The 14642-nt window shown below is 34.5% G+C and overlaps 1 protein-coding gene and 1 pseudogene across 4 annotated transcripts in view; one reads left to right on the top strand and one right to left on the bottom strand.

The window, feature by feature from the left end:
* Positions 1-14636, top strand: part of CHPT1 (choline phosphotransferase 1) — a 35940-nt gene extending 21304 nt beyond the window's left edge. The window contains exons 4-10 of one of the 4 annotated variants that reach the window (XR_001156019.3): positions 2034-2118; positions 5029-5160; positions 8797-8955; positions 9389-9514; positions 12341-12451; positions 13883-13997; positions 14472-14636. Coding sequence is in view for 1 of the 4 variants with exons in the window: in XM_012772653.2 (XP_012628107.1) it covers positions 2034-2118; positions 5029-5160; positions 8797-8955; positions 9389-9514; positions 12341-12451; positions 14472-14516 (658 nt within the window). In the remaining 3 variants the exon portion in view is untranslated. Of the gene's footprint in view, positions 1-2033; positions 2119-5028; positions 5161-8796; positions 8956-9388; positions 9515-12340; positions 12545-13882; positions 13998-14471 lie in introns of all 4 variants that reach the window. The other 3 variants (XR_001156018.3, XR_001156017.3, XM_012772653.2) reach the window with 3 other exon arrangements.
* On the bottom strand, positions 6934-7052 carry LOC142873535 (uncharacterized; annotated as a pseudogene).
* Positions 14637-14642: the final 6 nt, after the last annotated feature.

The raw sequence follows: 14642 nt of genomic DNA, 5'->3' as shown, positions 1-14642 counted from the left end.
TGGTCACTAGTCATACCCTGTGAAAATTATGGATAACAATGTTCTATCATTGTTACTGCAAAAAGAGTGCAACACTGGTAATGAGTCATAAGTATAGTAGGAAGAATGTTGGTTTTGAAGTCATTTTCCTATAGCAGTATTCAACTGTTCCAATACAGACATTGAAAAGATCATTTCAATTTCCCTCTCTAAAAATTAGAAATAATTTATAGCTCATAAGATGAATAATAGATGCTCAGTAAATATTTGTACTTTTCCCCTTTTCCCTCCACAAAGTACCATACATTATGGTTTTTTTTTTTTTTTTTTTTGAGACAGAGTCTCACTTTGTTGCCCAGGCTAGAGTGAGTGCCATGGTGTCAGCAAAGCTCACAGCAACCTCAAACTCCTGGGCTCAAGCCATCCTGCTGTCTCAGCCTCCCAAGTAGCTGGGACTACAGGCATGCACCACCATGCCCGGCTAATTTTTTCTATATATATTAGTTGGCCAATTAATTTCTTTCTATTTATATAGAAAGAATACTCTCACTCTTGCTCAGGCTGGTTTCGAACTCCTGACCTTGAGCAATCTGCCTGCCTCTGCCTCCCACAGTGCTAGGATTACAGGCATGAGCCACCGCGCCCGGCCCATACATTATGTTTTTAAGTTTATTTTTTTCAACTAACTGGACTATTATTACTCCAGGCAGCCTGAAGGCCTTGGTTTGCCTGTCACTGATCTTACAAATACTAGATGTCATTATTCATATTTTTATTTTATTTGTGAATTAAGGTTCAGAAATACCTTTTCCTTCTAACTGCCCCCAAAATAATTCAATCGAGAAGTCTTTTTCTTCCATATCTGGTTATATTTTATCATCTAATCCCTACATTTCTTATATTTACAATACAATAAGTATTCCTTTAGCATCTACAGACATCCAAGTGCAGATGTAAAGTAGGTAGATGGATATAAAAATCTAAAGCTCAGGAAAAAATATGTAGATTGGAAATATGGATTTAGAGGTCATTAGCATATAGATGGTAGTCTTAAGTATAGATAACATTGTTCAGAGAACATAAAATTTCAGATGAAATTCTGAAAACAGCATTTAAGATATAGAGAAAGAAGCAGTCCAGAAAGGAACCTAAAAAGAGCTCCAGCAAGGTAGGAAAATCAGGAAAAAGTATAGAATAAATAAAAACAGCAAAGCATTTCAAGAAAGAGGGATTGATCAGCATCTTAAATATTGCAAAGAAGTTATGCAAAATAATTACTGAAATGTATCCCTTAGATTTGACAAATTGAAAGTCACCATTTACCTTAAACAATTTTAGTAGAATAATGGGGCTAAAGGCCCCTACAATGGGTTAAGCAGCAAATATGAAAAGAGGAGAAAATTACAAATATAGACTCATCTTCAGTCAGCCTATTCTTGGAGCAAAGGAGAGAGGGTTTGACAGCTTCAGGGGAATGCAGAATAGAGGGACTAAGTTGGTTGGTTAGTGGTTTTTGGAGAGAAATTTCAACATGTTTATATATTAAGGGAAAATGTTTATGGAGACTAGAAAACTATACTATTAGTAATAAAAATGAAGACTGCTGGAATTTTCCCTACTTTTTAAGTGAAATTGACTTGGGAGTGTTTCAGAATTTGCTTAAATCATATGGCTATCTATCTTTATATATTTTTTCCTGGTTTACAAGAGTAATGAATAATTGTTACAAAAATTTCACAGTTTACAGAAGTACATAAAGTATAAAATAAAAGTCTTCTGTAATCTGTGATAACTATTAACAATTTGATATATTCTACACAAGTTTTTTCCCCTCTGCATATACTAATGTTTACCTATGTGTGAACACATGTTGATCTGTAGCCTTTTTCACTTAATAGTGTAGTCAGTTGATAATTCAGTGATGGAAAGAGGTAAAAATAAACTAAGCCCATAGAGATTTTTACATTTTTGTATTTAATACATGATTAACTAATCTCCATATTAAGGAATTTTATTTACAAACACCTTATCTATTCTTTATCCTTCCTCTTTAGAGTGGATGTAACTGAAATTCAGATAGCTTTAGTGATTGTCTTTGTGTTGTCTACATTTGGAGGAGCAACAATGTGGGACTATACGGTAAATCTGAATATTTAAATTTATATTTAAGTACTTTAAAAATATTTATGAAAAAATATTGAATTTTTAATTTTCTTCAAAAAGCCTTTCTTGTATTGTGTTTAATATTTATTCCATTTCTTAATGTTTTCTCTTCATTTTATGTTACTATCCCTATATACTTTATTATAGCATTTTCTTCTATGAATAAATATATTACTTCAGAAGAAAACCACCCAGTTTCCCTAATATAAAACAAACAAACAGAAACACACTGGAATTACCTTTACCAGGTTAAAAATTGTCTCATAAAATAAATATTTTTTAAAAATCCGTAAAATATTTTACATTTGAAATGTTATCCCTCAATATTAGGAAAGAAAAATAGCTAATTTGCATTTTTATACTCCACTTTGAGGTAAAGATTCCCATGTTAAGGAGTGTTTTTATTTTCTGCTTGGTGGATGACCTCAGTATTTTGATAAAAGTTGGCTCTTAAGGAGGCCACTGTCAAAAATTTAAGCTTTTTGCATAGGAAGAAAATTTATGAAGAAACATTATTCTGTCACTACAACCTAAGGCCACAACATTGGCTAACTGATTCACAACTTTTTGCTCATAGTTTTAAGAATAATAATAAGGATAGTATCAATAGTCAACAACTGACATTCATTCAACACTTACTATGTTCTTAAACATAATACTACCAGTTTCATCTGCCCTTCAGAACAATCCTATGAAATATATATTATTATTATTCTGTTTTATAAATAAATCTTAGAATATTAAGTAATTTGCCCAAGGACACATGAGAAGTAAGTACTGGAACCAGAAATTAAGCAGACTAAGTCCAGACTTAGATTTGTAATCACTAAGCTATATATATCTGGTAAAAATAGTAAGAGATAGGCTGGGTGCGGTGGCTCCCGCCTGTAATCCCAGCACTCTGGGAGGCCAAGGTGGGAAGATCGCTTGAGGTCAGGAGTTCAAGACCAGCCTGAGCAAGAGTGAGACCCCGTCTTTACTAAAAATAGAAAGAAATCTGGACAACTAAAAATATATAGAAAAAAATCAGCCGGGCATGGTGGTGGATGCCTGTAGTCCCAGCTACTCAGAAGGCTGAGGCAGGAGGATTGCTTAAGACCAGAAGTCTGAGGATGCTGTGAACTAGGCTGACACCACGGCACTCTAGCCTGGGCAACAGAGCGAGACTCTGTCTCAAAAAAAAAGATAAAAAACTAAAACATACTTTTACCATATGATCCAGCAGTCACACTCCTTGGTATTTACCCAAATGAATCAAAAACTTATGTCCACGCAAATGTTTATGGCAGCTTTATTCATAATTGCCAAAACTTGGAAGCTGTCCTTTATAGGTGAATGGATAAACTGTGGTATATCTAGACAATGGAATTTAGCATTAAAAAGAAATGAGCTATCAAGCCATGAAAAGTTAGAAACCTTAAATGCTTGTTACAAAAACAAAAAAGCCAATCTGCAAAGGCTATATACTTTCCAACATATGACATTCTTTAAAAAGGCAAAACTACAGAGGTAGTAAAAAGATGATAGGTTGCCAGGGTTGGGGGAGGGAGGGTTGTTGAAGAGGTGGAGCACAGAGAATTTCTAGGTAGTAAAACTATTTTGCATGACACTATAATGGTGGATACATGTCATTATACATTTGTCATAACCCATAGAATGTATAACACCAAGACTGAACTCTAATGTAAACTATGAAGTTTGATAATGATGTGACAATGTAGGTTCCTCAGTTGTAACAAATGTACCACTCTGGTTTGGGATGTTGATAGTAGGGGAGGCTGGGCATGAAGGAGTAGCAGGAAGTATGTAGGAACTTTCTGTACTTCCTGCTCAATTTTGCTGTGAATCCAAAACTACTTTAAAAAATAAAGTTTCTTAACATAGTAAAAGATTTCTCTGTGGCAAATAGTATCAGAATTGCCAGTTACTGTTCATATCAGAAGGCTTAGAGATAGACTTTAAGCATAATTTTAAGTAGTGGTACATTCCCTGAAACTTTGATATTTCTTATTATGTAAGAATAAATAATAGAATCAAGGATATGCTACCATAGGCCCATACAACATGTTAGAGGGATGGTTATGTGTCTTTTATGGTAGCTGTTCAGCTAGTACCCATAAGAAGGTAAATGTGGACCTAGAAGCAGTTAAGCAACTCTGGTCATTAAGTTAGGTGTGGTTGTCTTAAATTTGAAATTGAATCTTAAAATTGTTTAATTCAATATTTTTGGCAATCATAGGAAGAAAATACACCTGCTTATTCTAAGAAGGATACCCATTTTTGATGCAGGTTTTCTAAATTTAATTGTTAACCTGTAGTTTCTACAAATTTTGATACAATATTTCAAAGTATTTTCAAAACACAATAGCCTAGAGAATCTGGCAATTCATTTGTTACTGTTTTTTAAATCCTTTGCTGCCCTTTGGAAGGTTTCTTGAACAGCAATTGACCAACAGGTAAATATATTGATAGAGATTTAACCCTGGATATTAACTACACATATTTTTTGCATGCACACACATTATGGTATTTGTCACATTTAATGATGCAGATCATGGTGTCTGCCTTTCCTGTAATGCTGCTTTTTAGAGGCTACTAAATACAAGTGAACTATCCTTTTTCATGTTTAAGTCACATAAAGTCTTGTGAGATTAAACATTTACTCAATTATGTAAATAGACTAAGCTAATTTGGTAGATTCACTTTTCATTTAATAAAGCAATTTCAAAAAATGTTACCACTTTGGGCTAAATTCCAGAAGTGATGGTTTGATTTCAAGAAAAAGGATAGCTTGTTGTAGAGGACCATATCATAGTATTTCTTTACTATTTAATAGGAAAAGAAATTGTTTTCTTAATGATTTGTTTCTTTCCTCTACCCCTAAAGATACCCATTCTAGAAGTAAAATTGAAGATCCTTCCAGTTCTCGGAGTAGTGGGTGGAGCAATATTTTCCTGTTCAAATTATTTCCATGTTATCCTCCATGGTGGCGTTGGCAAGAATGGATCCACAATAGCAGTAAGGCATTAATTTCATCATCGTTCAGTATTAATTTTGTGATAAATTTTATCATCAGTTTTTAAAAAGTTACTAAAAATACACCAAAGTTCAAGAACAGGGATGGAAACTATCTTAAAGAATTAATTTTAGGTACATATACAAAAGCATTTAAAAAGTTTAGAGGCCGGGCGCTGTGGCTCATGCCTGTAATCCTAGCTCTTGGGAGGCCGAGGCGGGCGGATTGCTCAAGGTCAGGAGTTCAAAACCAGCCTGAGCAAGAGCGAGACCCCGTCTCTACTATAAATAGAAAGAAATTAATTGGCCAACTGATATATATATATATAAAAAAATTAGCCGGGCATGGTGGCGCATGCCTGTAGTCCCAGCTACTCGGGAGGCTGAGGCAGAAGGATCACTCGAGCCCAGGAGTTTGAGGTTGCTGTGAGCTAGGCTGACGCCACGGCACTCACTCTAGCCTGGACAACAAAGCGAGACTCTGTCTCAAAAAAAAAAAAAAAAAGTTTAGACTGAGAAAACATTTTTTTTTGTCTTTCTACAAGCTTGCTCTGTGCAAGCTTTGCTGACATTTAATCATCCAGATTTGTTACTATACATAATTAAGAGTTGCCATTTGTTTTCCTGAATATTGTGCCCTGTACTATTTAGGGGAGAGGTAGAAGAGTAGGGAATGAGTTCCTGAATGAATGGCAAGAAAGCTGCCAAAAGTCAATGATTTCACATTTGGGGCAATTTATTACTCATGAAGTTTTACTGAAATTTCACTGAAATATACTATGCTAATATTGTAAAAGGTAATTTTTTCCCCCTGGTTCTTGAGTAGGTATACCTTGTGCTTGTGTTCTTTACACCTTGCTCATGCTATGATACTTTTGTATTTATTCACATTTGTTTTTTAAAACTGCAATACTTTTAAGTGGGAAAGAGTCCGAATTCCTGCCAAGGTTTTAAACAAACATAACATAATGTCTGTGTTTTTTAAAATCCTATTGCCATCTTCAGGGTAGTTGAACATAGAAAGATAAGTACTTATTTCATTGATGCCATATTCTTACCAAAACATTGTTAGAATGCCTTTTTTAGGATTGCTTTAAGCTATAGCATATTTGCATTAATTTCTTTGGCTCTGTATTTCAAAATTTCTATTCTTGATGGGTGGATTTGATTTGGGGAAGCAGTCAAAGTCATTTGGAGCCAGAACTAATAAATGAGTCATAAACATGAGCTACAGCATTTTTAGTATATTTTTAAAAGTCTCATTCTCTTAAATGACTTGTAAATTGACTGTTAAGACAATTTAAAAGGAGTCCTCATAATTCATAAATTACCTTTATGAATTTTATATACATAATTCAGAAGCAAAGTATACAATTCATTTAGATGTATAAGTTCTGATATATTTGGGAAAATTGTCATTTCTTGAGGTTTTTTTTTTTTTTTTTTTTTTTTTTTTTTGAGACAGAGTCTCACTTTGTTGTCCAGGCTAGAGTGAGTGCCGTGGCGTCAGCCTAGCTCACAGCAACCTCAAACTCCTGGGCTTGAGTGATCCTTCTGCCTCAGCCTCCCGAGTAGCTGGGATTACAGGCATGCGCCACCATGCCCGGCTAATTTTTTCTATATATATCAGTTGGCCAATTAATTTCTTTCTATTTATAGTAGAGACGGGGTCTCGCTCTTGCTCAGGCTGGTTTTGAACTCCTGACCTTGAGCAATCCGCCCGCCTCGGCCTCCCAAGAGCTAGGATTACAGGCGTGAGCCACAGCGCCCGGCCGAAGCCTACGGCACCCGGTATTCCCGGGCGGTCTCCCATCCAAGTTCTAACCAGGCCCGACCCTGCTTAGCTTCCGAGACCAGACGGGATCGGGCGCGTTCGGGGTGGTGTGGCCGTGGACTCTTGAGGTGTTTTATCAGTTGACCTCAGTACAGTATTTTGCATAAGGTGCTTAGGAATACATATCACTTGACCATGGATGATAAAATAGAACACTAGCTGGAACATACGTTCCACTAAAGAAAATAGGATTTAGTAAGGATCAATGTCTACTTAAGAGAATATTTCACTAAGAAATAATCGATTATTAAATGTTTGAGGGATGACTTAAGAATCAAACACAAGCTAGGAAGAGGTTGATTTCAAACTCTTAAACTAGTGATTTTTCAACTTTTTTAGCAAATTTTTTTCTCAAATGAAATCTGAGAATAACAATACATAAAACAAAGTACTTAGTTTAAATTTTTATAATTTAGTATAATATAGTAGTATAGTGTTATGTATATAATATTACAGTATTTATAGTATTATTACTATAGTTTTCAAGTAAGTTCTTACATAAAACATCTAAACTTAAGTAAGGCTGTTTTAAGGAACACATTTAAATTGGTTATAGATTTAGTAAGCCTTAATACCAAATTTATTTCAATATTTTGTTTGGGATAAGCAGTGCTGAGAGAAGACTAGTTCACATAGACAAAAATATAATGGCCTGGCCAGTATTGGACATGATGTACAAGGCGAGAGCCCATTTTGCCTTGTCAGTCCTCACTGTCGTAGTTGTTGCTTATTTTTTTTTGCCTGGTAATCTCTTGTTGTAAATATACTGCCAAAGCTTTGCAATGGTATACATAAGTATAAACCTTCCTTTTAAAATGTTGCTCTAAGTCAGGAGGAAGTAGCCCAGTGATGACATTACCCCAACCTCCCATAGATTTGGAATGGAAATATTGACAGTGGGGAATATGTAACACGGAATGGCCTGGAAAAACCACATAAATGTTTTCTGTCTCTTTAAAACCTTCTCACTCTTTGAGAACTATTATAAAACCTGAATCCCTGCCTTGGACCAGTGGTTGGGAGGGGAGAGAGGTGGGGGTGGGGGGCTGTCCTTTGTTCTTTGTGCTGCAAGGAATTGTCCAGGTGTAGGGCAGAGGTCCTGGGTGGAGGTCACAGGATTGTTTTCAGCAGAGATAGGATGGAGGTGGGATGATTAGAATTATCAACTGTAGTTGAACAGCAATTTCCTGAAGTGGAGAACCCACCCTTTAAAAGTTCTGTATTTCTGCTTATTAGTAAGCTGGCATTTTTAGACAGTAGTCTCCATTTTCCTCATTTGCAGCAAATTAATAAACTACTCTTTCTTGCTCCCCCCCCCCAAAAAAAAACTAATGGCCTGGATTGTAGTTTTACACAGGAGGACATGCAAAAAGAGGGGAGGGAGGGATATTGGTGAAGAGAAAAATGAGAGCAGAATTAAGATATTTTGTAGAATTAGCAGGATAAGCTTATTTCAGTATCTCCACAAAAATATTAATTTAGCAATACAAGTGTTGATGGCCTTCAACAAAGTAAAAGTTGATACAGAATAAGTTGCATTAATTTTTAGCTGGTTATTAGTTTAAAAGGTGTGTGAATATAAAATTGGAATCGGACATCTGTGGCACTATATTGTGTCTGTGTAAGCCTGGATTCTGTGGAAGTAGGAAAAGCACAGCTAAGGTTTGTATGTGCCTTTAGGCCATATATTATATCATACTCTTCTTTAGGTTCTCTAGTTCCTTGCACAAAATGGATGCTCAGAAAATGTTTGCATTGTAATAAATACAGTGTTAAAATGTGATATTTTCTGCTTTATCCCTTAGGGCACCAGTGTCTTGTCACCTGGACTACACATAGGACTAATTATTATACTGGCAATAATGATCTATAAAAAGTCAGCAACTAATGTGTTTGAAAAGCATCCTTGTCTTTATACCCTAATGTTTGGGTGTGTCTTTGCTAAAGTCTCACAAAAATTAGTGGTAAGAAATTCTTTTATGACTCATGGTATAAATAATGTACTTGGTCCTTAAACACAAACCTGTAAATTACTTCATATAATATGTAGGTTTTCTCTTGTAATGTCAACATCGTAATAAATAATTAGCTATTTGTGCTCCAAGTAAAACTGTGATATGAATTAATGTTATATTCAGTTAATTATTTGTTTAGTTGTAATTATCAATTACAATTTTCTAAATTTACAACTTTCAAGGAATTTAAACATTAGAAACTTTAATAAGTTACCCAGTCATGAATTCGAGATGTAGATAAGTATTCCCATATCAAATGTAAGATTAAATGGTCTCTTTATTTTTGTCTTAATAGTGAATTAAAATTATAATTTTGTCCTGAAAATAAGAGCTAAAACATTTAAAACTTAATAGTGAAATTATTTTGTTTCTTTTTTTATAGATAGCTCACATGACTAAAAGTGAACTTTATCTTCAAGACACTGTCTTTTTTGGGCCAGGTCTGTTGTTTTTAGACCAGTACTTTAATAATTTTATAGATGAATATGTTGTTCTGTGGATAGCAATGGTAAGTACTGCTGCTTTTTCTTTGTCTTTTAACAGATGCCTGATCACACTATGCTAAAGAGCCATTTCAGTGAGCTATCAGTAGCCTCAATAGTCTATGTAGTAAATGTTTCTGAATATTTGAATTACTTCTGTCAAGCTATGAATCATTCTATATTGTACATAGAAATAGCCAACATATCTGGAGATCAGACTTCTAACAACCTAGATCCTAGAACAGTGTACCTAAAAATATCTTTCTCTTCAAAAAAAAAAGTTCAGGGCCGGGCGCTGTGGCTCACGCCTGTAATCCTAGCTCTTGGGAGGCCGAGGCGGGCGGATTGCTCAAGGTCAGGAGTTCAAAACCAGCCTGAGCAAGAGCGAGACCCCGTCTCTACTATAAATAGAAAGAAATTAATTGGCCAACTGATATATATATAAAAAATTAGCCGGGCATGGTGGCGCATGCCTGTAGTCCCAGCTACTCGGGAGGCTGAGGCAGAAGGATCACTCGAGCCCAGGAGTTTGAGGTTGCTGTGAGCTAGGCTGACGCCACGGCACTCACTCTAGCCTGGGCAACAAAGTGAGACTCTGTCTCAAAAAAAAAAAAAAAAAAAAAAAAAAAAAAGTTCAAAGATGTCAAAAACTACTTAACTCTGCCCAACAGACTTTCTGACTTTACTTAATCAAGCTTATTAGAATTATTCCCAGTTTACAGCAGGTAACCAGCAAACTGGATGGTGTTAGTGCTGGCAAAGGTGGGAACTTTATTGCATTAAGAACTGTCAGCTAATATTGAGGAAACAAAACAGAATAGAATGTACAGGATTCTGAGACCATTTTATGCTAGAAGCAAGCAACCCTATCTGTACAGCCCTTGAGGATAGTGTATAATATGTATTAATAATGACTCAGTCATTAAGCAAAGGTCAAATTCTCATTGATTATATCTTAAGAAAGGGATGTGGATAACACATATATTAATTTATCTTCAAAATGATTATAAAATACAGAGTATAGTGCTTAAGAGAAACACTTTAGCCACCTGAGGAAAAGAAAATCATCATTGGTAATACTTCAGTCACAAAATTAGATAAATGGAGCATTATTAAATTTTGTATATTAAGATATATCTTTATGGTTGTTCTTCAGTCGATGGTGTATTTGAATAGTTTTACTGTATTTTTCTCTCCGGACCTCACTGGACCTCTCCAAATTGTTAGTGCGATATAAACTCTGAAATATACTTAAAGAAAAACACCCAACAATGAATCTTTTGAAAATTCAAATAATCTCCTATATTTTTTAGATTTCAGTATTTAAGAAATCTGTTTTTGTGTACCGCCCACAGGGTACATCTGATGATCCTTCACAAAGTTGTATACTTTTTCTGAAGTACATTAATAACTTAATATTCACTCATAGTCCATTCTAAAGTCTTCCATCCTTCCTACAGTGGTGGTGAGCTATAATTCTTAACCCTTTTAGGTAAACGACTTTTGAGGCAATATTATAAAAAATATTTGAAAACCAGAATAATTTCTTTAATTTGCTATTGACTATAAACATTTTTGGGCTCCAAAACAATCCCAATTTAAGAAATGGGGGAGTGATTATTCAAAGTATCTCAAAACTCAATGTAAGTTTTCTTTTAGTGAACCTAGATATATATTACCAAGTGGAATTGTTTAATAAAATATCAGGTATTAAAAATTCAAGCACCTATTTTGCAATGAGTAGTTAGTCTGGTTTCCACCAATGATGGAGACTGGAGAACTGAGGAAGTCAAAAACACTAAGTAAACAACTTAAAAACACACCAACACAAAAAATGAGGGCCAAAGCATGTACCCTTTGGCATAAGCTTCCTGATAAGGAGAGAAAAGATCCTGATGGAGATTTTCCCCTCATGGGTGAGAAGAATTCCCTCTACAAGGGCAGAGTTATGAGGCTCCTCTTTATCCTGGACTTAATTTTCTAAAAGAAGCACTTGACTGTGGTCTCTGGGCAAAGTCTCTAAATAGAAGCCCTCCCTTAGAGGCCCTCCTTAATTTTGTAAACATATTTTTATATATGCCTCCCGTTAACTATGGTGTCTTTTCCAGAACTTTTTTTTTTTTTTTTTTTTGAGACAGAGTCTTGCTTTGTTGCCCAAGCTAGAGTGAGTGCCATGGCGTCAGCCTAGCTCATAGCAACCTCAATCTCCTGGGCTCAAGCAATCCTGCTGCCTCAGCCTCCCAAGTAGCTGGGACTACAGGCATGCGCCACCATGCCTGGCTAATTTTTTCTATATATATTAGTTGGCCAATTAATTTCTTTCTATTTATAGTAGAGACAGGGGTCTCGCTCTTGCTCAGAGCTGGTTTCGAACTCCTGACCTCGAGCAATCCGCCCGCCTCCGCCTCCCAGAGTGCTAGGATTACAGGCATGAGCCACCGCGCCTGGCCTTCCAGAACTTTTATCTTCTTACAATACATTTGATGGAGTGAATTTATTATAAGATATGACTGATAACGCCTTCTAGAAGGAAATTTATAGCTTCATTGCAGTGGGAAGAAAGAATGTAGAGTCAGAAAACTTGGGTTTTGTTACTTTCGAGCTTTGTGTGTTTTAGTCTAGTCCTTTTATTTCGTTGAGCCTCAGTTTCTATAATTGTGCAATAACCTGCATATTCCAGAGGACTAGAGTGAGGTCCAAATATGAAGTATATCAAAGTACTTTAAAATGTATTATTTTTGGTAAAGAATTTTAGGTTAAGATTTGAGCATTGGGGGAAAACAGAACAATAACTGCTACTTGAGAAAAGATCAACCATAATCAATTTTATATATGTCTTTTTGCTTCTAAAGGTCATTTCTTCATTTGATATGATGATATACTTTAGTGCTTTGTGCCTGCAAATTTCAAGACACCTTCATCTAAATATCTTCAAGACTTCCTGTCATCAAGCACCTGAACAGGTTCACAAGCATATTGACTGACTAATAGCCCAAGGAAAGGAGGAGATGCAGTTAGGGGAACCTATGAGTGAAGGAAATCCCCCTATGCAGGAGGCTAGTATATTATCAAATAAGGTTATATTTGAATATAAAACATAAATACTGCAGATTCTATTATGTCTTTTTCAGAAATGAAGCCCTCATTGTGTATCATTTTTGATCACAGGTATTCTCAGAGTAATACAATCTATAAATTAGAAACAAAACTAAAGAGATTTCAATCCTAAAGAGAAGAAACTGAACCCCTGTAGTTCTAAATAGCAGTCTCTTTGAGAAATACTTATCATATACTTAGTGTTTTCACTGCCAAAAGATTACATAACAATTGAGAATGTAAAGCATTTTAGCCATTTTGAGTGTACTTTGCTAAAAATGGAAAAGTGAGCTCATAATAGTGCATAAGTGCTTGGCTTATAATATTGTAATTATTGAGTCAAAAGCCTCTAAGAATTTTAAAAAATCGTATCATTTTTCAAATGAGGCACGTTAATTACTATGGTATAAAAGATCTTTGGTGATCCAAATCTTCAGCTCCCATCTGACCCTATTTTTAATTTTATATAATAGTTCTGTAGACCATATACCATATGATGAAATAATCAGAAAAATAAAGGAATAATGAACATGTACTACATCTACTTGCCTACGTCAACAGGCAAGAGAAAGGCATATTGAAAAAAACAGTGAAACATATTCCTTAAAAGGAAAAAATATATACTTATGTTAATTACACAAAAAACACTTTGGAGTACTACTTACATTGCCTCTGTAGCTAAAACTTCTCAAATAAGGACCTTCTTAGACGTTTGAGTAGTACTTAAGATTTATATTCTAACTCATACTTTGGCTTAAAAGGAAAATCCCTTACAAAGTTCAAAATTTTAGGAAATAAACTGTCCTTTTAATGTCAAATATTTGTTAATGGTAGAGGACTAATATCTTCCTGTACAAGTTATCACAATTAGAAAAAGAATCTATGTGGACTTGTTTTTTAATACTTGGAAAACCTTAAAACTAAGATAGGGGTGGGTTATAGAGTCAAAAATTAGAATTTAAAACAAAAGCAGGAGAAAATTGCTCCTCCTATTCATGGAAAACAATCTCAGCAAAAAATAAGTTCAACTGATTTATTTCAAACAAATGCTGAAACAATATTTATTAGATCAAGTGTTTATATGTCAACACTTATAAAAATGTACATTTTAAAAGATATTTGGGTTTGAAAATGTAAAATTAAACTCTATCAAAAATCAGTATTACCAAATATTAAAATTGAAAAAACATTCTAGGTAATTTATCGTTAAAGACAGATGTCATATACTTAAAGTAATTAGGTATGTTAATGATGTGCTCTTATTCATTGCTAAGGGCATGTGTGTCATTTAATTGCAGACCAAGCCCAATTAAATGACATTTTGATGTCTTATGGAAATGACAGATTCACAAATCCATATCTTAAAACTGATTATTTATATCTCTTGTTCAGTTGATGATTTAATGTTCAGAGGTAAGAACAGTTTTATTCTAGAACATAAACTTAAGTTCATCTTATTTTCATTAGAATTGGTTGAACTGGTTGTACAACTTATGTAGATAAGGATGTACATGTAAAATAGATTTGTATTTCTTTTTTTCTTAAAGAAGAACAATGTAACCTTCTATACTTGTGCTTTCTACCTTTTGGGACTAATACAGATACACTGAAGCCAAAACCTAAAATTAAATCATTTTTATTGCTAAAAGTTAATTGACAAAGAAAAAAATTCATTATAACCACGAAAGAGCTAAAAGCTTGAGGCATATCATTTAGGAATAGCTGCTACTCATGTAACTGTTTAGATTTTATTTGGGAATTAACATAAAGGAAGGTCTTACAATGAAACAAGCTAATGATTAAAGGTGTTATAATTTAAACTGGAATTTCTAAACCACTTTAAAGACTTACATGCTGCTTAGCTAATGTTATAATTGTATCATATAGGTTCAAGTTCTTTCTTCAAAGAGTCATCAGAATAACATGGATTGAAGAGACTTTCGAACACTTGCCATCTCTTGCTGCTGCTGTTTCATGAAAGGAGATAAACATTTGTTTAATTTTTAGTTAAGTGTTATACCTCTTTCAGCAAATAAAATATTTCAATGCTTACATTAA

Source organism: Microcebus murinus, chromosome 10, assembly GCF_040939455.1.
Source record: "Microcebus murinus isolate Inina chromosome 10, M.murinus_Inina_mat1.0, whole genome shotgun sequence".
Classification (NCBI taxonomy): domain Eukaryota; kingdom Metazoa; phylum Chordata; class Mammalia; order Primates; family Cheirogaleidae; genus Microcebus; species Microcebus murinus.
This window is presented reverse-complemented; position numbering and strand designations above follow the sequence as displayed.